Source organism: Homarus americanus, unplaced genomic scaffold (assembly GCF_018991925.1).
Source record: "Homarus americanus isolate GMGI-L3 unplaced genomic scaffold, GMGI_Hamer_2.0 scaffold32583, whole genome shotgun sequence".
Lineage (NCBI taxonomy): Eukaryota > Metazoa > Arthropoda > Malacostraca > Decapoda > Nephropidae > Homarus > Homarus americanus.
The window spans coordinates 25,177,963-25,204,310 of record NW_024713129.1 but is presented as its reverse complement, the minus strand read 5'-3'; the positions used below and the strand labels follow the sequence as shown (position 1 = coordinate 25,204,310).

Here is a 26,348-nt window from a genome sequence, read left to right as displayed (position 1 = left end):
TAATTGCTTGATGTCTCACACCTTCTTCAAAATGTTGCCCCTGTTCCCATGTTTAAGGATGGTGATTCTCACCAACTGCACTGTAGGTTTATTAAGTCTCCATTTTTGTGATGTGCAACTCTTCTCCAAAGTCAATCACATTTCTCAACATCTGTCTAACTGATTGTTCTTCTGTCTCGTCCTCCTTCCTCTCCAGATTCTTTATAATGAGGTTCTCATTGTGTTTGTTTATCTCTAATTGTTATTTCATCTTGTCCTGAAAATTTTGTGTTATGTTAACCCCACCTGCCACTGTATCAGGCTGAACCACTGTGGGTGTTTAATTGGCCATGATTTCTTTTAAGTTGTTTAATCCTTCCTGCAATGATTGCTAAGTTCTGTTATTTGTTGCTTGAATTTGTCTTGTTCTGGATCTAACTTCTCTATCTTGGTTTCATGCTCCTCTACAATCATTATGTTATTAACTCCTTAGCATTCTTTACAAAGTAGTATGGCATGCCTATTTTCAGAACCTGAGATACATCTCAGGAAGATGGGGAGGTTGAAGTAATGTTTCAGCCCTCCCACCATTAAGGGCAAGAGGGGAACTATCTGTAAATAATGTTAATAAAGTTCTTTTTTCAAGTTAATAACTGTTATCCACCAAATTATTTTTAGAGGATTTGTATCTGTTTACTATAATTATGTAGTATGCAAGAATAGTTAGTAAGACCAATCTAAATTGTAAAGCATATGTTTGGGTTATAAGTGTTATTTGCACCACATAATTATGTCACTGCAATATACTCTGTTTACCTTCCCTTCAGCCTTACCATGTTAATGAGTTTGTAGAATAAACTTTTGTAAGTGATGCATTACCATTTTTCTCTCATTAATTGATTGGCATTTTATCTGATCATTTTTTTGGAGTTCAATTCTTATTTTATTGTTCTTAAGCTTCAAGTTGAAATGGCAACGAGAGAGAGGATGGTGAGAATGGCCAGAGAAGATGTAGCAAATTTAAAGTCTCAACTGGAAGTGGAAGAAAAACGAATGTCATCCCTGAAGAAGAAGAAAATCACTATAGAGGAGGAGTTAGAGAGTATCTTAGATATCATCAATGAACTAAATCCTCACTCAGAGAGGTTAGTGTAAAATCAAATTAGTACATAATTAGAGTCTTGGTGTTTGGTCAACCTGACCATAGTTTATACCAAGAATTATTAACACTCCTTCGGTTTTCATATGCAAAATTGCAGATGATCTAAATTATCACTCTAGGGTTTTCATATGCATATTTGTGTATGAAGTAAAAAATTCAAATACAATAATTTTATGTTTGCATATGAACGCTAGACACACAAGACACACATTTGGCAACATCAGTGCGATCTGGCACTATGTAAATTACACTCCAAAGTAACCACACCTGTTGCCCTTTTATGTTTAAAGGACCCAGGATATAACTTTGTCCCATATTTCTCATGCAGTTTCTTGCGGCTTGTGCTGATTTCTCGTGCATTACAGTGATTTCATTTATTCATAATGTGTTGTGAGAATTTTGAACCATGCCTTTTGTTGCTGGCAAGGATGGAGGGGTGGGAAAACGTAAAAAGTGCCAGGAGATTACATAAGTGCTAGTTTGTGTGGCTCTTCAACTAATATCCTTGGGAAAAAATGAATAACCTGTACTAGGCCTGGGCATTCTCATCGTAAAGTAAAATTTATACCACTATTACCCAGCAAAATATTAATTTTTGTCACAACTTTTCTTCCATGACTATTTTTTATAAATATGCATGCTTTATAACGGAATAAGGTTCACATTGCAATGACATGAAATAACAAAGTATGAAGTGATGTATAAACAATTCCATTAAGTCTTAACAAATATTTTATATTCTACTCACTCTTACATAGGGAAATAATTATTGCATCATCATTAATCATGTAGAATTGTTTGTATATAATTTATTTACAATGCTATAGCAATGAATCCCACCTCTTTATCTCAAATACCAAGCTTGCTATGACTCATTATGTACAATTATCTCTTGTGTGGTGAGGTGAGTAACAGGCCAGACCTCGAATGTCTCGCAGGAGAGTGCCTGCCCAAACCCAAGAGTGTTACCACAATTTAGGGCACATAAGACGTACGTCCAAAAAGACGCACGTCCAAAAAGACGCACGTCCAAAAAGACGCACGTCCATATAAAATGCACCCACTATTTCAGCAGGGAGTATTTAGGAAAAAACTTTTGTGTATTTTCCTCCTATAGCCATAATTTTATTAAAATGATACACACTGATTCCTTGTATAGCACAGGGGGTTAGGGCCCCCAAATCCCCCATGTTCTAAAAAACCAAGTTAAGGGGTAATTCCGGTTTAAGGTGTAGGTGATTTTAATATTAGTCAATTGTTATGATATTCCTGTCATATATCAAGGATCATATGTACATACATCAATTCTAGCCCCGTAACCCCCCTTCTACCCTTCAAAAAATTTTTCAACCCCCTTACACCGTTTCTCACCCCTTTCTAAATTTTCAAGACAGCATTTCTCCATGTAGAAAGTCGATATAACAATAGATATGTTCCAAGAGAGGTCACTTTAAACCGAATTCACACTAAAGCGAAGTGTTGTTTCAATGGAATAATTTAGTTTGGTACTTGAGAGAAACACAAAATACTAAAAAGACTGAGAGTCTACCCAGATGCACCTCAGCCCATCTCCTAGAATAAACAAAACATTGTTTTTTGTAGTATTATGTTAAAACAAACACTCATAAATCAACACAGCTAAAATTAAGGGATGCAAAATGGTCTGTTTACTGGCTGGGAAGATGGGGGGGAGGGTGGGAGGTGAGGTGATATGTTTGACAGTTGATGCCAAGGTCTAGTGCTTATTTATTTATCTGTCCTTAAGAGTGACTTTAAGTTTTTCTCTTATAAAATATCACTAAACTGACCTGGGAGAATATAATTAACATTGCTGGAATTCTTATAAAATAGTGATTAATTTGAATATACAGTTGTACCCACTCGCAGTCAATGGGAGCCCAGAGGATGCAGCGTTAAGTGGCTGTGATAAGTGAACCTTGAGAACATATGGGATTAATTCCAATAAAACGTGACCCCCAAGCTCACTTTGACGACACGTAACTATGTTGTGTAGTAAAAATAACATCTTAATTTTATGATGGTACATGCACACAATTAATATTTAAAAGTAGAAATACAGTCGCCAAGTTAATGTCCATTCAAATAATGGACTCAACTCCCCTACCCTCTTCTCCTACACTGCTGGCTCTTCCCTCCTCTGAAATTTTGAGGAAAACCACTAAATTTTAATAAATAATACCTCAAACTAAAGTTAGGATAATACAATTGACATTGCTGGATTCCTTGTAAGACCAGGAATATTTTGAATATAAATGTCATATATTTTGCACAAAAGATAACATATTTACTCAGAGAAAACATTTTATCTAAAATTTGTGTCTAATGCAAAATATATGATGTTTATATTCAAAATGATCACCAAATTGTAAGAATTCCAGCAATGTAAATTATATTCTGGCCGGGTAATTTGTATGAATTTTATGAGCTAAAACAAATATCTTCAGTTAATAATAAAAAAAATATTCTTCACGACACTATCTGTCAATCAAAGTACCCCACCTTGCCTCCCCCCCTCTTCCAACCGCGCGGTCAGTCCCAACCCTCCCCCCCACCCTCCACCAATCCTCCCTTCAAGAGAAAGGTTGGGTGAAAAAACTAAATTTTAACATTTTGTATTAAATAATACCTCAGATTAAAGTTAGGATAATATAATTGACATTGCTGGATTCCTTGTAAGACCAGGAATATTTTGAATATAAATGTCATATATTTTTCACAAAAGATAACATATTTACTCAGAATAAACTTTACATCTAAAATTTGTATGTCTAATGCAAAATCTATGATGTTTATATTCAAAATGATCACCAAATTATAAGAATTCCAGCAATGTAAATTATATTCTGACCGGGTAATTGTATGAATTTTATGAGCTAAAACAAATATCTTTAGTTAATAAAAAAATAAAAATATTCTTCACTGTAACAGATGGTCGTTCGGTCCCTCCCTCCCCCCCACCCCCCACCAACCGTCTCACCAGATGTGTGGGAAAACCAGAATATTTACCTTTTAGTAATAAATAATACCTCAAACTAAAGTTAGGATAATATAATTGACATTGCTGGATTCCTTGTAAGACCAGGAATATTTTGAATATAAATGTCATATATTTTTCACAAAAGATAACATATTTACTCAGAATAAACTTTACATCTAAAATTTGTATGTCTAATGCAAAATCTATGATGTTTATATTCAAAATAATCATCATATTGTAAGAATTCCAGCAATGTAAATTATATTCTGGCTGGGTAATTTGTATGAATTTTATGAGCTAAAACAGGCAGTCAGGCAGGGTGGCGGGTGGGGGGTGGGGCGAATCTAAAAATAGCTCTCGAGCCGGACACTCACCGCGTATATGTGGAAAAAACCCGCGTTAAGTGAAAGTTCAGCTCTGGCGAGGCACCAGGTGATATGAAAAACGCTATATGAAACACCGCGTTAGGGCGGGTAATACTGTATACATGCTATAGTTCGTATTAGACATACAAATTTTAGTTTTAATTAATTTTATTACAAAGGGCTAAAATTTGTATCTCCTGTGCAAAATTTACAGATGTTTATATTCAAATTATTTGCTGTCTTGCAAGGATTCTAGCAATGCAAATTATTTCTCCTAACTTTAGTCTGTGATATTATATAAGAAAAAAACTTGAAGCTTATAACCACCCAACCCTGGCTGGGAAGGGGGAGGTGACAGTGACACGCTTGGACAGTTGAGGCCGAAGGTTTAGTGAACTATTCATTTGTTTATTTATGTCCTTTAGATTGAGTTTTTGTTTTTTGTTTATAAAATGTTACAGAAGTGATCTGAGAATATAATTTACATTGCTGGAATTTATAAGATTCTGCAGTGATTAATTTTAATATAATCATGCTATAGTTTGCACTAGACAACAATCTTAGGAATCATTTAGTACATTATTTTGGTGTACATGTACAGTATAGCTTTGCCCTTAGAACCGTGTAACATGCCCAGAGAAACATTAAGCACGTAATTTTAAAATATGATGCACCAGATTGACTCGCTGCAAAATAGGAAAGATTCGCTAAATTAAAACATTGTCCTTAATTGTGGTGTCACTTAAATCAATAATCTTAAATTGAATCGCTTTAAATCGACGCTCTACTGTACTTCCTTCTTCTTATTGAGATAAAATATTCAACCAATTATAAATCTTACAAGACAGAAAAAATTGGAAGGTGGTATTATGTTGAGGAAAGGTTCTTCCTGTGCTGAGTTTTTGTTTCATTGAAATCTGTCAAAAACTGGCAAAGAAATTTCAATCTGACTGTTGAAAAGTTCGTTTTGAGATACAAGTTTCTCAATCTTTCTCCCCTGTGTAAGTGCTCATTCTGAGCCGGACGGCTATTACCGCTGTTCGCCTTAGCGCTATTTTTTCTTTTTCTGTTTTATTCCTCTTGGATTTAGCAATGCTCTTGTCATGTGCTTCCTTCAGTTGCTTTTTATGTTTTGAATCACATGCCATTTTGATGTTCAAGGAGAGAAGCCTGGTACAGCAGTACAAGTGAGATAAAATGTGCAGTGCAGCAAGGTACACAACTCCTCTCTCTCCTGCACTTGCCAGATAGAAAGAGAGTTGTTTGAATTAAATTTTTAAGTCTTTTTGTGATATACATATTCCTATTTTGGGGAAAAAATATTTTACCATGATCATTCATATGTCTACCCACGGGGATGTGTGGGGGGAACTATACATAGCTGCATGAATATTACAAATATCTCTATAAAACTTCGTCCACATATGGCGATAGGCAACACCGCTTGCTCGAATTTTGCACATAATATTTTTTAATTTTCATGGAACTTTCCTTAAATAAATAAAAGACCTAATGTAAAAAATAGGTAGGTCCCTGAACCCTACAATATTTGGGCATACCGCCACCATAAACAATTTTAAGGTTAGTCTACACATTAATACGTATAAACATTCAACATTTATAAAATGTACTACACTCACTTACACTTACACCTAAACTCACACCTCAATGTTTCCTGTAACAATCTTGAAGCCATATGAACATTGCTTTTCCATCTTGAGAACAAATGGATCTTTAAGTACATGCACAACATTGGTCACAAAACGTGGAGAAGCATCGGTAAATACACTCCTTATTTTCTTGTTAGATATGCAGATGGTTCTCACTGTTGATTCATTGATAAAATAATGCCGGCCCTACAGCAGTAAATAATTCCCCACTTTCCACTGACTTAGTGATACCTATTTTTCTTCTAACATGAACACAGACCGCTTCTTCACTAACTTGCCTTCATCTTGAGGGCATCTACTTCGTCTTCTTAGTATAATGAGACATAATTACTAAATACCCATAAAAAGCACAAAATAACTGGAATGTATGAGGGAGCTTCAGTGTTCAGAAACTGGCACCAGACGGGTACAGTAAACATCGACACGCATCACCAGCTGGTGGCCAGCTCTGACAACACTCAGTGGCTCCTAAATTTGAACTGTCGCACAAGTGTAGTTATGAATAATTATGAGTGTTAATTATGGTAAACTGCCATTCAAAACCATGTAAAGACAAAAATGTGATAAAAAAATCTGATTTAAGCAAGGAACTTGTGTATACAGTACCAGTAAATATGAGGAATAAAATACAGTAAATAAATAAATAAATAAATAAATAAATTACAACAAAAAATACTATACCGGTACTGTGTTGCCAAACAAGTAAAGAAAAGCCAAATGAAAGCTTAACACATATGCCATTTGCATGCACCCCTGCTTCACCATAGCAACAGAGACCAGCAGAGATACTACCTCTGCCAACTCCCCAGCAGTGCCCCCCCTTTACACACTCTGTGCCCTCCTCCTGCTCCCCCACTGAGCCAGCTAAGTCATGTGCAAAGAAATGTATATTTCCTTTATGTGTTTGCCCTTATGACAATTATTTCCTTTACTTTGTTTCACAATATGTATGTAGTATGGTGTGTACATGTAATTGAGTAAAAATAAATGAAGAACGTTACATAAATCTTCCCAAAATAATGAAGTTGAAAAATATCCATGACACCTCACAGCTTGGTCCAGTAGCCTGGTTATGACAGTGACGAGTCTAACTTGGCTACAATGCCGCTTAGTGATGTTAACTGACCCAAATGTGAAAAGAAAGTTATCTGTAAATCTTCAGTTGTATCAGGTATTTGTAGATTTAAAAATAAATGTTGTAGGTATGGCATTAATAGATTGTAATGCTTGTACTGAGTTCAGAAATGGTTATTGCTTAGCTACCTCTGAAGAGTTGGGTTTCTGCCGTATGTATGTTAATCGCCTCATGTTATCATCTCCAGTACAGAAGTTATGAATCCAACTTTTATATACAGTATACAAAATTATTTATTTAATTAATTAAAATAATATTAATGTGTTTGCTACTAATAACGTATTTTAAATTCAGGAATTGGGTTAGGTAGAATTTAACCTACTGGAGACAGCAAGTGGATGATTCATTAGCTTATGGGAGAATGCTTTTAACTTGGATTATTATTCATTCAGAAATGCAAAAGAAATTTACAAGAACTATGTGAAAAATTGATTCTATATTCTCGTCTCAGCTATTAGGAGTTTTAAGATGAATTTAAAAAAATTGAAATAACAGGATGTCTTACCCTTAATTCACCATACTGGTCCATTATAATTCAGTGCTCCAGAATAGTGCTGCCAAGAGCTGGTCGGAGCCCTGGGAAAAGATAATGTATAGGTTCCCTTTACAGATATATTTAATGTTATATCCACCGTTTTTGGGCCCTGATTTATCCCGCTTCTCTCAGAATTTGTTTCCTTCATATTGATCTAGATACAAAATCCATGGATCTATGGGACTGTCATTAGCATATCTTATTTCTGGTTCAGGAAATTCATTGTCTATTTAAGATGGAAGAAACCAAAGGTTGTTAGAGGCACAACTTAAAAAAGTATGGGGGTGCAAATAAGTTTTTCCATGCAAAAGGAGGTTTTGGCCTCACCCTCTGCACCCCTAAATCCCACTAAAGACTCATGGCCAGTAATGTTAAGGTATTCTCGTTTAGACCAACAGCTTAGCGAGAACATAAACTCAAGCTGGTTGGTCTCGGCTCTGCCATGATATGGGATTACAGTATCAATCCTTCATATGTATTTAGTTTCTTCACATACTGAATTAACTTAATTTCAAACTGTACCTGTACTTGCTTTTATATCACCATCCACATCATATGTTTTCTGTTAAGCCTCATGTAATCCCTTTTTTTCTCCTAACTTTCTTACATTTTTAATGTACATTATTTTTTCGGATTTATAACAAATTCGAGCCACCCCTGTTTGTTAAATAAAATTTCCACTAAATCGAGCTTCGTCAGTTCAGTCTGTGTCCTGCTGCCACCGCAGATGTTGTTCACTGCTACCTCTCGGTCAATTAAGTATACACTGGAGCACCTAGCTTTTGTCTTTATTCAAGATATCTTCAGAGGCAACTGAATTTACAGGGATGGAATGTCAGGTCACTCTTCTTGGGTGGGGATTTGTGGGTCACATGACCTGAAGATGTCTTGAATAAACACAAAAGCTGAAGTATTTTGGGAGGAGACCTGACCTGACCTGATGTAATGTCAGGTGGAGGTAGGGTGGGGATTAGTGGTCTTCATATTACTGACCTTCAGATGGAATGTCAGGTCACCCTTCTTGGATGATGAATTAGTGGGTCTCATGACCTGAAGATGTCTTGAATAAAGACAAAGCTAAAGTATTTTTGAAAGATTGTGAAAAGTATAAGTATAAATGAGCAAAATTGTATCCCTTCAACATATGCTACAACATTTTAAAATATGGAGGAAAAAAGCAGAAAGGTGTGGGTGATCAGAGAGATGGGGTGGAAAGGAGTGTTGCCAAGCATTTCTCTCCTTCCTCACTCAAGTGTGGCTAATTGTGATAGGGAGATAAATTTGATCCCATAATGATCCTTAATAAATTCTATGAAACGTTTCCAATGTGATCTCCTTCAATGACAAGCTCAATAAAGGTACACCACCGATTTCCGCACTCTGTTCCAAAGCCTTGCTGATTATCTGTTTTGCTGGACCAACCAAGGTCAGGTAATATTAATTCAACAATACAGTCAACCCTCACTTTACGCGGTTAATGTAACCCACAGGGTACCGCGGAAAGTGAGAAACACGTAAAGTGAATAACATAACATATGGGATTAAATGAAATAGAGACCAGCTGACCCCCAAACTCCACTTTTCCAACACAATACCTATGTTCTAGTAAAAATAACATCTTAATTTTATGATGGTACATGCACACAATTAATACTTAAGAGAAATAGAGAAATACAGTCGCCAAGTTAATGTCCATTCAAATAATGGACTCGACTCCCTCCCCCTCTTCTCACACTACACTCGCTGGCTCTTCCCTCTGAGAAATTTTTGGGGGAAAACCAGGTATAGTAATAGATAATACCTCAAACTAAAGTTAGGATAATGTAATTGACATTGCTGGATTCGCCGCGAGACCAGGAATATTTTGAACTCTATAAATGTCATATATTTTGCACAAAAGATAACATATTTACTCAGTAAACGTACTACAGGTTGTACCTCTCTAGTCCGGCAACCTCGGGACCTGACCGGTGCCGGACCATGGAAATTGCTGGACCATGGAAATTCACCCTTTTCCTGGATAGATAGTGACTTGTGCTTATGCCTGGAAGCACTAGCACCACTTTCTCTGCATCATGGTCTCTTTGAAGACATATTGAAGAGTTAAATGTCGTATAGTAGCTTCTCAAATTCTGCGAGTTTTTAATTCTTAACGTATTTTATTGGAACACAAAAAAATAAATAAATAAAAATTTTGACGGCGGAAACTTGAATTTCGACGGGTTTGAACGGCCCGCCAACGTGCAGACGACGTGCATAATCGTGTAAACAGGGTCATTTCTCTTATGTACAAAAGATACATTATTGTTTATTACTGAATGTCTTTTTTATTGAATTAATGTTTATGTGTGCAAAATGAGCAATAAAATTCATTAATAATACATAGAATATTAAAACACACGAGGAAATGACACAGCATTGTTTTTGTTGATTACAAAACCAGTGACTGACTGGTTCTACATATAAAACTGAAGAAAATAAGACCTTGGTTGTAGCTGTAGTAAAATTAATATGGTTGTTTTAAGTAATATTATTTAATGTTAATAAATGGAACAATAGAAGTAGCTAACGATAATGGTAAAGAAAAAAGAGAGATCGCGTATGTAAGTGCGCATGCGCACACGTGAAAATATATCGTCATTACTTTACATAAGAATATAAAAGCAACACTTATTTTCTGTTCATATATTTTAATTAATGTTTCTGAATTTGTTTTTATTGAATTAATGTTTGTGTGTGCAAAATTAACAATACAATTTATTAATAATACGTGGAATATTAGAGGAGACGAGACGGCTGCCGGCATTGTTTATGTTAAAGCTTACAAAACCAGTGACTGATTGGTTCTACATATAAAACTGAAGAAAATAAGACCCTGATTTTAGCTGTAGTAAAATTAATGTAAAAAAATTAATATGGTTGTTTGAAGTACCTGTAATGTTATTTAATGTTAATAAATGGAACAATATAAGTAGCTAACCATTAATGGTAAAAAAAAGTGAGACTGCGCGTATGTAAGTGCGCACATGTGAAAACATATCATTACTCTACATAAGAATATGAAAGCGACACTTATTTACTGCTCATATATATTGAAGGGTTAAATGTTGTACTCTGTATGGACAAGCAGATTCCAGATTTCAGATTTTGAGACTAGTTTAATGAACTGCCCATCCTGTGCAAATTGAAGCCTGCAGAAGCGTTTACAGCGCCAACAGAATGTAATTTCATACAAGTAGGTTCTGCTTCTCTTGGCGTGTTTTGATAACGCGAATTTGCTCTAACGCGATTTATGAATTCGGAACAATATTTGTATAACGTGATCGCTTGTTTGCTATAACGCGATTTTTGCTTACTATTTCTCCAATTTTGTGGTATTAACTGTGAATATGGTAAAGAAGAATATCTCCAAAAAGCATTCTGATGATAGAATTCCCGGTGATTATCGTAAAAGAAAGGATATAACACTTGAAGAGAAGCTTGATGTTATCAACCTCAAAATCACCCTTCTCCCCCATCAAGTTACATTCATATTTTTTCAAGGTAAAGTGTAAAATTTACTGTATGATTTCATTATTAGATATGAATGTAACATTTATTTAGACTGTGCTATCCTTTGTGTTAGGCTAACTACTAAATTTTTTCGATTTCGAGTAAACTGCACCTAACCCTATTTTCTCCATAAGCCCTGTTATTTCTATTACGCGATTTTCTATAACACGATATTTTACAAGAACACAATTAGCGTTGTTATAGCCAGGCTACTTGCTTTTACTTATTTCATTACGTGGGGCGTAAAAGCTTGAAGGGTCATAGGTTCTGTCAAGTTACATAAAGTGAGAGAATGATGAGTGTGTGGGGGGGAAAGTTCCCGGTACATTTTATCTGTTTATGGCAAAGAGTGGCAGGTCCCTAATAATGTCAAATGCCAGGCCTGTGACTAGGAGGAGGGATATCTGGTCTGGGAGGGAAGAGGCGTTGGTAACGGCTGGGATAGGCAAGCAGAGAGAGAGATTGAGTGCAGCCGAACTGCCGTATGTAAACAAAACTTAATTTCCCGGGGCTTTTTTTTTTTTTAAGGGGATTAGCCCACCCGGGCATAGGTCACTGGCCCGCATTGGGGCCTGAGGGGCAAAAATTTAATACTCCTGTAATAATAATAATAATTCAGAGAAGCAAAAAAAATAAAAAAAATAAAAAATCTGCCTATCTACCTATTGGACAAACTAAAATCGTTCCGGACCACAGAATGCCGGACTAGAGAGGTACAACCTGTATCTAAGATTGTATGTCTAATGCAAAATCTATGATGTTTATATTCCAAAATGATCATCAAATTGTAAATTCCAGCAATGTAAGTATATATTCTGGCCGGGTAATTTGTATGAATTTTATGAGCTAAAACAAATATCTTCAGTTAATAAAAAAATAATAATCTTCAGGACACTATCTGTCAATCAAAGTACCCCACCTTGCCTTCCCCCTCTTCCGACAAGGCGGTCAGTCCCAACCCTCCCCCCACCCCCCACCAATCCTCCCTTCAAGAGAAAGGTTGGGTGAAAAATTTAGATTTTAACATTTTGTATTAAATAATACCTCAGATTAAAGTTAGGATAATATAATTGACATTGCTGGATTCCTTGTAAGACCAGGAATATTTTGAATATAAATGTCATATATTTTGCACAAAAGAGAACATATCTACTCAGAGTAAACATTTTATCTAAAATTTGTATGTCTAATGCAAAATATATGATGTTTATATTCAAAATGATCATCAAATTGTAAGAATTCCAGCAATTTAAATTATATTCTGGCCGGGTAATTTGTATGAATTTTATGAGCTAAAACAAATATCTTCAGTTAATAAAAAAAAAAATTCTTCACACGTGCCAGGTGGTCGGTCGCCGGTCCCTTCCTCCTTCCCACCCCCCCCCAACCCTCCCTACCAGATGAATGTGTGGGAATACCAGACTGTTTACCTTTTTAGTTATAAATAATAAATCAGACTAAAGTTGGGATAATATAATTGACATTGCTGGATTCCGTGTAAGACCAGGAATATTTTGAATATAAATGTCATATATTTTGCACAAAAGATAACATATTTACTCAGAGTAAACATTATATCCAAAATTTGTATGTCTAATGCAAAATCTATGATGTTTATATTCAAAATGATCATCAAATTGTAAGAATTCCAGCAATGTAAATTATATTCTGGCCGGATAATTTGTATGAATTTTATGAGTTAAATTAAATAATTATACTTCACCTGCGTAAAGGGGTACACCCACTGCGGAATGTGAGCATCCTGGGTTCTGGCAGGGCACCGTGTAAACGTGGAAACGCGGAATGTGGGACCGCGTAAAGTGAGGGTTGACTGTACACCACTGACCTACTAATTATATACCTCCTGTGTCTCTAAAGCACTATAGACTGCTCGAAACATAAATTAAACAAATATTAAATGTAAATTAAATGTGAAAAAGTCATAATTTTGAGCAATATTACTGTACACACTTTGTACTACACTAAAGGACTAAAAAAAATTATCTCTTGTGCAAACTATGTGATGTTTATACTCAAATTCTTTGCAATCTTGCAAGGATTCCAGCAATGCAATTTATATTCTGTTTAGTCTATTCAGCTACATTTTATAAGATAAAAAACTTTAAGCCTAAATCTGCCTTCACCCTGGCTGGGAGGAAGGGGGAGGGGGGTGAGCTGTTTGGGAGGGGAGATAATGAAGTGCATAGTTGTCAAGTAGAGGGAGTTTAAGTTTTGCTATTATAAAATGTCACTGAATTGACATGACAGAATATAACTTACATTGCTGGAATTCTTACAAGATAGTAATTAATTTGAGTATAAACATCACATAGTTTGCACAAGAGATAAAATTTTTAGTAATTAATTAAGTACATTTGAGTACAGGTTTGCTGTTAGGACAATTATTTCTTTTACTTTTTTCACAGTATATATTTAGGATGATGTGTGCATGTAAATGGTATAAATAAATGAAGAAAGTTACGTATATCTACCAGAAAATATGAGTTGAAAATTTGCTACAAAATTTTTCTCTCTTGAGATCAAACAGTAACCAAGTCAATTCCGTGACATTTTATAAGATAAAACTTTAAGCGTAAAACCATCTTCACCCTGGCTGGGAGGATGGGGAAGAGGAGGTGAGGTGAGGTGAGGTATTGATAGCCGGGCGGCGAAGGTTACCAAGTGCGTCTTTATATGTCATATAGAGGGAGTTGAAATTTTTTTTATAAAATGTCACTGGATTGACTTGGCAGAATATATATACATTTTTGTTCAATCAAGAATGCGACGTCTAGCTTTATACCTACGTTTGTATATGCTTTGCATTAACTCACCAGGCCAACATACAGGCAATTAAAACATCTAATAATTACTTAAATACGTAATATTACGAGGACACGTCGCTACCTGGCATTTAATTGCAATTCTCAAAACCTCTTCTCGCACCCTCCATCACACGCACTGCCACTGTCATCTTTTTGCCTGGCGAATCAGCTGTTAACACGCACAAGGAAAGCTCAGCTAATTTGTGTTGCAATAGAACGGTGAGGAAATTGAGTGACTTTTATTTTGATTATGTCTCTCGGATATTGTGTTTGGGGCAATTTTTTGTACGGTCTGGTCAATCATGGTGACCACGGCTCGTCTTCTATCTCGGAAGACAGTTTATTTATGGGGAATAGCCCACCCGGGCCTAAAACCACCTTCATCTGTAAAATCTTTATCACCCACCACCATCTTGCCTCCCCTGCTGGCTGGGAGAAAGGGGAAGGGGGAGGTGGATGTTGAGAGACAGGAGGGGAGATTAATGTGTAGTTTTCAGTGGAGACATGGAGACAGGGACTTATGATTATACAAACCAGGGAGTTTAAGTTTTTCGCTTATTAAATGTCACTGAATTGACTTAGCAGAATATAACTTGCATTGCTGGAATTCTTGTAAGATGGCGATTAATTTGAGTTTAAACATCCCAAAGTTTGCACTAGACATAAGCATTTTTGTAATTAACTTAGTACATTTGAGTACAGGTTAAGATAATTTATGCATTGTGGTTGCAGTTCTGAAGCTTTGTGACATCACTAGTATATGATACATCTCCATATGCCCTGGTTTATTCACTGATCAGTTGTCTAAGTGCAAATGTACCAAAATCGAGCCATCATGTATCATTTAATTTTAAAATGGGAATTATATAGTAAAATGTTATGAGACAATGGCTTAGTAGTGCTGTTAATGTGTGTGATGCATAAGTGTCTTGGTCTGTTACCTCACCTACTGCCTTGTCACCTCACTATCTCATTAATGCAGCTCAGAGTTACATTGATTTATAACTGTAGTATTTTACTTTTTTAATATTGTATGTACAGTAGCTAAAACAACTGTCTGTGCAGGGGGGGGTCGATATGTTCCAAAATTTCACGTGTGATTAGTGACAGCCCTCAGATACCAAAATTTATCGTCCATGGTCTCGTATTGTTTCCCACAAAGTATGCAAAGATAGTTGCTTTAGCTACTGTACATATTAAGAAACATTTGTTTATAATTATAAATAGACCCAGAGCAGAAAAATCCAGCAAAACCCATTGTTGGTCTTCCCACCCACGCACCAACCATGTGAGGATGTGGTTAAACATGATGCAATCTTTCATAATGCAGGGAACCTTTGTCCCCAGGCCCTGAGCAGAAAGGTTTGGAGTGATTTTCTCACCATTTTCTCAGATTTTCCAGAACAGTAATTGCTTTATCATTATTTCTTTTTCTTTTTACATTTAGTACATTTGCCATAGGCTGAAGTAGGTTTTACTGTGTAATGTGTCTGAGGTGTGTGTCTGTAGGTGTGAGTGTATTAACGGAATTAATCTCGATTTAGTGAACTAGTTCACTAAATCGAGGGAAAAATAACGAAAAAATGCTTTCCGCTAAATCGAGAGTTCATTATATCTGATTCCATTAAAGCGAGAGTATACTGTATCTCAATCTTTTGCACTGTCACTTATTATATCATGTTTATAAGTATTTATATCATTCCTTGACAGATGGCGAACAGAAATAGAAAGTCAAGAATTGCTTTCAAATCAGCTGTTGGGCAAGTGTTTGCTGGCAGCTACAAGTCTGACATATCTGACACCCCTCTTACCTGAGTTGCGGGACAAATTCACTCAAACCTGGAAAAATGACTTGACCACACGTGGAATCTTGCAGTCTCCTGAACACCATAAACAACCTAATCCATTCAGGTGAGAACTCTTAACATGTTTTTAAAAAAAGTTTTGAGTAATATTATGTAACTGGGACTATTTACATGAAAACAAAGAATACCCTTTAGAATAGGTGGCAATATTTAGTTGATTATTGAAAAGTAAGAGTAGCATGAGACCAGGCTATCAGTGTGACCAGCTATTATTACTGTATTTTTGTTATTATTACTGTATTGTTGTGATAACTATTATTATTATTATTGATGTTTGTTGTTGTTATTGTCATTACTGTATTATTATTATTATTATTATTAGTAGTAGTAGTAGTAGTAGTAGTAGTAGTAGTAGTAGTAGTAGTATTGTTATTATTATTTAATTTTTTTAATTTTTTTTGTGAGTAGAGTAATATCTTCATTAGCTGGAATCCCCCTTAGCCAGAACTCTCTAATAGCTGGAATTGAGAGCTGCTTGGAATTTTTCTGCTAAAATTCTCAATTCTGGGTTTGTGAACAAATTCTGAAGTTGAAAATCAGGTGCATTTTATGAAAATTTCAAGAAAATTCTGGAAAAAGTCAACAAATTTATATTTATGGGTCTGGGAATAAATTTTCTGGGCATTCCAAAAGATTGCATCGTGCTCGAACCCATCGCCAAGTGCGAAGCGTGTGGGGGACTTACTTGTTTTGATCACTTGGCTCATATTCTGCTGCCAATGTAGAAGGTTGTTCCATCACTAGCTGCTGTTTTTGTGTAAAATTTGTGTTGTGCAGTGCTGTACATTATTGTACCAGAGCAAAATCAGCCAAAAAAACAGTGTTAAAGCAGCATTAAGATGTTAAAGTGATGACAGTTACATATACAATATTGTACACTAGCAACAAAAAGTATCGGTGCATACTGTAGTGTGAAGAATTTGAGACCAGTGACGATAAGTATTGGGAAAGGCGAGTTGTTCCAGCTTTATGTTGGCAGCCCTGATTGTCAGCCATATGGCAACACTTAAACACCTAGTGGGGGGGGGGGGTTATGAGGATACACTTACCAACCTTCCCGACATATCACAGTGTATACGTATCGTTTCGGAACTCGTCGATCTCACCCTGCACCGATACTTTTTGGTGCGAGTGTACATTCAGTAAGATTCAGTAAGAAGGAAACACTGGAGCACCATAGCTTTTGTTTTTATTCAAGACATCTTCACGTCATAAGACCCACTATTCCCCCACTTCAACAATGGATGACCTGATATAGCATCAGGTCTCCCACCTTATCACAATTAGCAGATGCTTGAGTGAGGAAGGAGGGAAGGCAGGCGAGACAAAACTGACTGCGTAACCTCCCCCCTCATCCCTTAAAAAGGTTTGGCTCCCTCCAACACCTTCCACTCAACCCAACATTACACACACACATACACACACACACACACTCCGACACCACCCATACACCCTCCATCACCACCCATACACCCTCCAACACCACCCATACACCCCAGCATCTACGAATACTCTACTACTTGACTGTCACTCGGAATCGAGTATGATGTTCTACCAGCTATGATACAATGATATGAGTTATTAAGGATGTCACCTTCATTGGTTAGCTATGAGGCAACTCGAGAGGCCAATACGGGACCGGCAGGGTCATCCACAGAAATTGCACATTTGAAGAGCTACATCTAGTGCGGGAGGGGCGACGGCAATGCAAATTATATTCTCCTAACATTAGTCTGTGATATTATATAAGATAAAAACTTAACCCTGGCTGGGAAGAGGGAAGGGAGGGGAGGAAGTGGAGGTTACAGTGACACGTTTGACAGTTGAGGCCAAAGGTCTAGTGAAGTATTTATTTGTTTATTTATGTCCTTTAGATTGAGTTTTTGTTTTTTGTTTATAAAATGTCACTGAAGTGACCTGGGAGAGCATAATTTTAATTGCTGGAATTCTTATAAGGTAGTGATTAATTTGAATATAATCATGCTATACTATAGTTTGCACTAGACAAAAATTTTAGAAATCATTTAGTACATTATTTTGAGTACATGTACAGTACAGCTTTGCCCTTAGGACAGTGTAGCATGCCCAGAGAAACATTAGGCGCAAATTTTAAAATATGATGCACCAGATTGATGTGCACAAAATTGGAAACTTTCATTTTAAATTAAAACATTGTCCTTAATTGTGGGTGTCGCTTTAAATCAATAATCTTAAATTGAATCGCTTTAAATCGACGTTCTGCTGCATTATCTTATTATTATTATATTGTATTTTTATTTAGCCGGTAAGAATATTTTATTTTTTTATAAATTATTATTATTATTATTATTATTATTATTATTATTATTATTATTATTATTATTATTATTATTATTATTATTATTATTATTTTATTATTTTATTATTTTTATTTTTTTATTTATTTTTTTTATTTTTTTTTATTTTTATTTATTTATTTTTTTTTTATTATTATTTTTATTATTATTTTAATTTTTATTTTTATTTTTATTTTTATTTTTATTTTTGCCCCTAGGCCCTGATGTGGGTTGTTGACCTGTGCCCGGGTTAGTTAATAATGTAAAAAAAAAAACAATAATTTTCTATTCACCTGCCTATTCTGTATTATATAATCATTAATATTAAATATTAATATTAAAATAAGGTGGAAATAAAAAAATTAAGTGGTGTAAAATAAATGCCGAGAGTGATGCTGTATGTTTCCTGGCCCACTCAGAGATCGTGGCAACATTTTACAGTATTTTCATGGCCAACGTTAAACCACTTGGAAAAGGAGCTGCTATATAAGATACTACTTTTGAAACAGCCAATCTAAATTTTCGAAATGATTTTAAAAATTATTTTGTTGGTAACCAGGGAGGGTACTGTACCTATCTAGGTTTATTATATGGAAATTACATATTGTAGGGGTATGCTACCGACGCACCACCTATGAACCCAGGCCTTTATTTCACTGGTGTTTACTCTGCCTTGAACATTGTGATTGATGCTTTTCTATATTGCTCTGTATATTATCGAATACTGTATACATCGTTCCTATTGCTCTACATCGCTGTCATTTTTGTGACTTCGGCATGTTATTGAGTATTGTACGGACTGTTCGTTACCCTGTACTAAAGTGATATTGTGTACTTAAGTGATTACTCCTCCCTCCCCTCCTGCTCTTGTCAGTTAACAGGTGGACCAGGTAAGATCTGTTTACTGTAGTAAACCCTTGCCATTTGCGGGTTTGCAATTCGAGATTTCGACGATTCATGGTAAGCAAGTGGTGGCTATGGTGGCTTTCTTGCGAGCCTCTCCCACAGCGCAATGAGTCACCCTACGCACCCGCAGCGTCTCCTCTCCCTCTCTTCGCACTCAACCGTTGTCTGCGACGCAGCATCTCGTGTTGTACTATTAAAACTTTAGTGTTTCTGTGTGAAAATGGCCCCTAAAAGACTGCCTAGTGTCAGTGCTAGTGATGCTAGTGGAGTAAAATGTAAAAGGCAGAAGTCAGTGATGACCCTGACAAAGAAAGTTGATTTATTTCACACTGCAGTACATAAGAGAGAGTGAACAAGCAATTTGTGATTTTTTTCAAGCGAGTGCTTCTGCAAATGCTAAAGTGGCACAGGTTGCTCATGACAAAAACATAGTTAAAACATAAAAAGCCATGGATGCAGCTCCTGACCTTGATGTTGGAAGGAGTATAGCATTGCAGACTGCATTACCAATATCAGTGAAGCATTCAATGAACTCAAACCAGAGACGGTGAATGCTTGTTGGCCTGAGTGTGTGAATAACTTCCAGGGATTTCCATTCATAGTAAAGGATGTGATTAACATTGTGGGTGTTGACGTCAGTTGGGTGGTGAGGGGTTTGTGGACATGGCTGCTGAAGACGTGGAAGATCTGATTGATGGTCGTGGAGAGGAACTGGCAGAAGAGGATTCGGAAGAGTTGGTAAAAGGTGCTGAGGAAGATGAAGCAGAAGAAATTATGTAATTTCAACAAGAAGGTTGGGGCTTGAAAAAATTTGGTGAACTGTTTCAAAATGTGAAGGTGGTAACTGATTTCATTGTTGACCATGACCCTTCCATGGAATGGAGCCTTAAGATGGTCCGAGAAATCAACCAGGTATTGTTTCCCCACCAGGAAATGTTTAAAGACCTTAAGCCAAGAGGAAACAATCATGATGTTTTTCAAGAAAGAACCAGCTGCTTGACCAGCTGGTTTGTCTCCCTCCCTCACTCAGTCAGCTACTACCGCTGCCACTTCACCCTCCTCCCAGCCACCCACCACTTCACCTCCCGGCCACACACCTCTCCACCACCTGCCTCTCCATCAACCACCGCTGCATCACCCTCTTCCAACAGAGATCCTGATGATCCCCTATGCTTCAGGAACCAGATGTCTACAAAATTCCACATACAATTGTAAGTAGTACTGGTGACTTAAGTTTCTCATACACAGTATAGGTATACAGTAGTGCACTAAGGTAGTATAAGTTGTTAATCGTGGTTTTGCCAATTCGTGCCATCCCTTGGAATCTAACCCTTGTGAATAGCAATGGTTTTCTGTATTCCCTTTATGTTTTTGACTTTATGATAATTATTATTATTTTTTTGCACATTCTGTATAACGAATGTGTGTGCATGTAACGGAGTACAAGAAATTACAAGTTGAAGAATAACATATCTCACAGCTCAGCCTCACCCGCTCTGAGTGCCATTTCCACGGATATTATTCCTCATTATCCATTGTTTAAGATATTTCTCATTTCTGTTCATTCAGCAATCACTTCACTTAACGATCTGTCTTTTATGAATGTATCCTGATTGCTAAACTGCACATTCCTGTACTGTAAAGTAAGTCCTCACTTAACGTCGAGGGTATGTTCCTGAAAATGCAACGTTATACAAAAAACATTAAGCAAATAAATTTTTTCTTAAGAAATAGATAAAATACGGGAGTTACGTTCCTGAGTCTCCCTTTGCCCCATGAAATACATTACATATACAGAAATTCAATGACAGTTGCATAGAAAATAGTATATAGATATATACTGTATAACTAAATCATTTTGTATTGTACTCACTGATGGGGGTAGGTGGTGGAGTGGAGGATGAGGATGGCGGGAGAGGAGGATGGTGGTGGGAGAGGAGGAGGGTGGTGAGTCACTGAGACTCGGCGGGTGACTCCTCTTGCTCTGACTAGCATTTCTCCTCCATTTTCGTAGCAAAGCTAATTGTCTTACGTTGCTTCTTCATAACACTAGTATCAGTAGCCCTTGATGGGCGCTTGGAAGCCATTTCAAATGGTTAGAGTACAGTATTTATAGTAAAAACACTTAAGCAAACACAAATGATGTGGAAGCCTAACAGAGACTGGCTTGGTGTCACTTGGGGACACTGTGATTATCCACGAGTTAGAGGTGATGCACCATAAAAAGTAGCCCATAATGACGCAAAAACGACGTTATATTGAGTTGTCGGAACGTTAAACGATTTTTGGTTATCTAAAGATTAGCGACGTAGTACCAAAACAAAGTTAAGTGGGCCAACGTTATACAAGGACCTACTGTATTGTATTGGAAAAAGTTTCTGAGCGTAACCTACACACCTTGCAGACCTGGATTGCTTCTGGGTACTGGGGAAAGTTTTCTGAGAGTAAAGTACGCATTGTATTATGGCTCGGAACTATGCATCTCACCTTGCATGGACAAACACTCACATTACACCCAGACTGCGGGCACGAGTGAAAATATTTACAGCTAGCAAAAAACTGTATAAACTTTTATTCACAGCATCTGGTCTAATTATGTTACAGAGATGAATTTGATGTCATAACATAATGATCCTGAATATATTATCTACAAGACATTTCAAATAAGAGATCCTTAAACAAAATATTTCAACATAATGTAATGATGGAGACTCCATTCCTATATGAATAAACATATTAAGTGTTGATACTCGAGTGTGTAAAAATAGTTCTAATTAAGTTATAAACTCCATTTCCTTACTAGAATAATCCTGAATACACTAGTTTATCAAAAAAGTTTGGTTAAATAAATGTATTTAAAAAACAAAAAATCTTTATGATAACGATGTACGAGGCACCTCGTGAATGAAGCTGTGTGTTACAGCGAATACTGGTATTTTTCATTCCTATGGAGCTGGGGTAGGATTAGTGGGTCTCAGGTTACTGACCTGACCTAATGCAATGTCAGGTGGAAGTGGAGTGGGAGATTAGTGGTCTCATATTACTGACCTGATGCAATGTCAAATCACCCATTGTTGGGTGGGGGATTAGTAGGTCTCATTACCTGAAGTTGTCGTGAATAAAGACGAAAGCTTAAGTGTTTTTGAGGTGTGAGGCTGCTAGCAAAAAAGTGTTTAAACTTTTATCACAATATCTGTTCTAATTGTGTTGGAGAAATAAATTTGGTACCATTGCATATATGGAGATGCATGCCTGATGACATTATTTATTATTACCTATGAGATTTATACTGTACAGATATATATACAGTACTAATTAATGAATAGCAAATAGATAATGTACTGTACAATATTGTATCTTGATGACTGACAGTAGAATGAGCGAGAGGTGGTGAGATGCAGTGAACGCCTCTCACCTACTAACTCTACAATCTCCTATTCACAGCATCTGTTTTAATTGTGTTATAGAAATAAATTTGATATCATAATGATCCGGCTTAAATTCTCTATGAGACTTATTCAATAAGAGATCCTTAAACAAAATATTTTGTATGATATAATGATGGGGACTTGTAAGATGTAGGACTATTATTATTATTATGTTGGCGCTACCCAGCAACCCTTGGTAGCAGAGACGCACCGTGGCGGGCAGTACCTGTCTAGCAGTCATGTAGCACGGATCTGCACATTAAAGTTCTTGGCTGCTATACGGTGTCTCTCCTTTCCTTCAAGAAAACACCTAACATGGCGCAGTGAATTTAGCTGTGAACCGGAACCTCAAGATGCCGCTCTCATGCTGTCTGGGGTTCTCAACGCCCTCCAGGACCCGCTGTCATCCTCTCTCTCCGGCTACACCATCGATTCTGGCCCGGGCCCAGTCAGTGCTGATGTCACAACAGCAAGCCATACAAGGCTGCAGGCAAGCTTGGCATCAATATCAGCCCCACGGCAGTCATCTCAGCCACGTGTCTGTACTGCCGCCGCGCCTGAGAAATGTGACCTGGAAATGTCTTCAGCCTTTACTGTCCTGGAGACCCTCAATGGAGTGCTGGTTGCAGCTCAACAAGTGGCCAGATGCTGACGCCGCCCTGCATATCCGCCTTCTGTGTGTTCCTGCTCTCCAGCTTGCCTTGAATGCGAGGTTCACTACGATGCAGTGGGGGCCATGACCTGTATGGAGGCTTTGGATTCCATTAATAAGTTTGTGCTTCGTGCTTCAAATCAGGCAGTGTGTTGGTCTGATTTCTTCAGTGATGTTCAGGCTCCTGATGAGCCCATCAGTGCATATTTCTTGAGATGTTCCCAGCAAACCATGGACTGTGGATTTCAGTGCCCCCAGTGTGACAGTAATATCTCAGACTACAGGCTATTGTGTAAGTTAATTGCTGGGCTATGTGACTCAGCCTTAAGACAGGAAGTGTTTCAGAACTGTAATACTTTCAGTGATGTTGACAGCCTCCGTGCCTACTGCACCACATTTGAGGCAGCACAACGTGATGTCGCTTTTGGCGAGAAATTTGGGCGCAAGCTGTCAGTGGCAGAGGCTGAGGCCACTGAGGATGACGTCACACCCAAGGACACCATATTGGTAGCCGCCTCCCGCTCAGCTGTTCTCCTGGCCAAATCTCCCCCATCCCCCCCCCAGCCTTGCGGTAACTGTGGGGGCCACCATGCCCCTGACAGGGTCTCCTGCCCAGGTGTGTGTGTGGCCGGTCCCACCCTAATGTCATCACTGGGTCTCTGGCCTGCGCTGTTACAGCATTGGGCTGGCTGACGTGACCTGGCCAACATCCCGCTGGCCACCCTGGGTTCCGTACCTTGCCGCATCAGCCTCCCTGACCGATCTACTCTCCAGGACGTGAACTTCATCAAGTCTGTCGAGCACCTGTACCTATCACTCGCTGCCTGTAAGGACCTTGGTTTGATGAATGTGGACTTATTGCTCCCACCCCCTTCCGTTGCTGCTACGGGGGTGGCGGATGGGGGTGACACCAGCCCCCCGCCCAGGCCACGTGTCATACCGCTCCACCCACTAAAAGAAAAAGCCCCAAGGCTGGAGGAGTGGCTCCTCTGCCACTTAACGTCTACCACCTTCAACACAGATAGGTATCCCCTCCCCGTGATGGCAGGTGCCCCTCATCATATCCATCTGATACCTGATGTCAAACCCCATGCCTGCCACACCCCCGCTTCGGTCCCCCAAGCACTGGTAGACGGAGGTCAAACGGCAGCTAGACAACGATGTCAGGAGGGGGGAGATCCGTCCGGTCCCTGCAAGGGAGGCCACGGAATGGTGTTCTCGGATGGTGGTGGTTTCCAAGAAGTCTGGCAGACCTCACAGAACTGTCAGTTAAAAAAACTCAATGCGTACTGCCTCCGGGAGACCCACTACGCCCCGGCACCCTTCAATTTGATTTCCGATGTCCCGCTTCACTCATACAAAACAGTGGCAGGTTGCCCACTGGGGTTTCCATCAGATTGAGCTTGACGAAGATAGCAGGCGCCTCACCACCTTCAGAACACCCTGGGGCCATTACCAGTACTACCGTATGCCCATGGGTCATTGCTCAGCATCCGACGCCTACACTAAGCGGTTTGACGATGCCATCCAGGACCTGCCACGCAAGCACAAGTGTGTCAACTACACACTCCTTTATGATGCCAGAGTGGTGGAGGCCTTATGGCACACCTACGACTTCTTGGAATTTTGTGCCAAAATGGGCATGACCCTCAAGCCAGAGAGGTTCCAGTTCTGTCGGAAGTAGGTAGAGTTTATGGGTTTCCACCTGGGTTGGGACACCTACAAGCCCACAGGTGATCGCCTCTCTGCCGTCAGGAACTTTCAAATGCCGGCACAGCCTTCAATTACCGACGTACGGTCGTGGCATGGATTTGTTAACCAGTTGGCACCGTTCCTGGCCACGGCTCCCATCATGGAACCTTTCATGGACTCACTCAAGAAGCCCTCTGGGAAGAAGGTTTACTGGTATGACGAGTTGAAACAAAAGTTCCTCCAGGTCAAGGAGGTGATCTGCCAGCTTGCCAAGGACAGGCTAGCTTACCACGACAGGACCAGGCCCACCCCGCCATCACGGACTGGAGCAGGGATGGCATTGGATTTGTCATTCTCCAGCAGTACTGCACGTGCTCCTCTGTGAACGCACCTTTCTGCTGCAAGGGTGGATGGCGCCTTACGCTGTGTGGCAGCCGCCACCTGACAGCCGCCGAGACGAGATACGCAGCCGTGGAAGGGGAAGCCTTGGCGGTGGCTTGGTGTCTCCGAAAAGCTCGGTTGTTCCTACTATGGTGCTCCAACCTAGTTCTAGTAACGGACCATTGTCCCCTGATAAAGCTCTTGGGAGACAGGGCCCTCACAGACATTTTTAATCCATGTCTCTTCCGTCTGAAAGAGAAAGCACTGCAGTACAGGTTCACAATTGGCTACTTACCTGGGAAGAAAAACTGTGCCGCCAACTTTTTGTCCCAGTATCCCACCTTCAAGTCGACCCCTGACGACACAGTGGCTGCAACCATGGCCACTGACAGGTCCTCATCTTATCGACCTGTCAGTGGCCATAGTTGCAGCCACTGTGATGGCCCTGAACTTAAGCGACTATGCCACCCTAGACGAGGAGATGGTCCTCTGAGCATCACTCGAGGATCCCGTCTACCAGCTGTTAGTGGCTAAAGTGTTGGCTGACGACTGGCACCCCCACAGGTCGCAGTAGATTGCCTGCCTAAGGCCATTCTACACTGTTAGGGACAGGCTGCCCACATCTCGTGGCCTGGTGACCTACACCTTCGACCAGGGTTGTGTACATCTGGTCATCTCTGAGGACCTCTATCACCAGGTGGCCGTCAACCTGCACGCAGGCCACCAGGGCCTTGACTCTATGCTCAGGAGGGCCAGGCAAACTGTGTACTGGCCAGGACTGGAGGGCGATCTGCAATATCATCGGTCCTCCTGTGACACCTGCAACATCCACGCACCTTCCCAGCCACCTGAGTCCCTGCTCTTGACGCCACCTCCTGAATACCCCTT

General features: G+C 38.7%; 1 protein-coding gene across 1 annotated transcript in view; it reads left to right on the top strand.

Moving 5' to 3' along the window:
• Positions 1-26,348, top strand: part of LOC121869635 — a 416,339-nt gene that overhangs the window by 220,235 nt on the left and 169,756 nt on the right. Inside the window, exons 37-38 of the mRNA XM_042371146.1 lie at positions 937-1,124; positions 15,932-16,132. Coding sequence (XP_042227080.1) covers positions 937-1,124; positions 15,932-16,132 — 389 coding nt within the window. The remainder of the gene's footprint in view (positions 1-936; positions 1,125-15,931; positions 16,133-26,348) is intronic.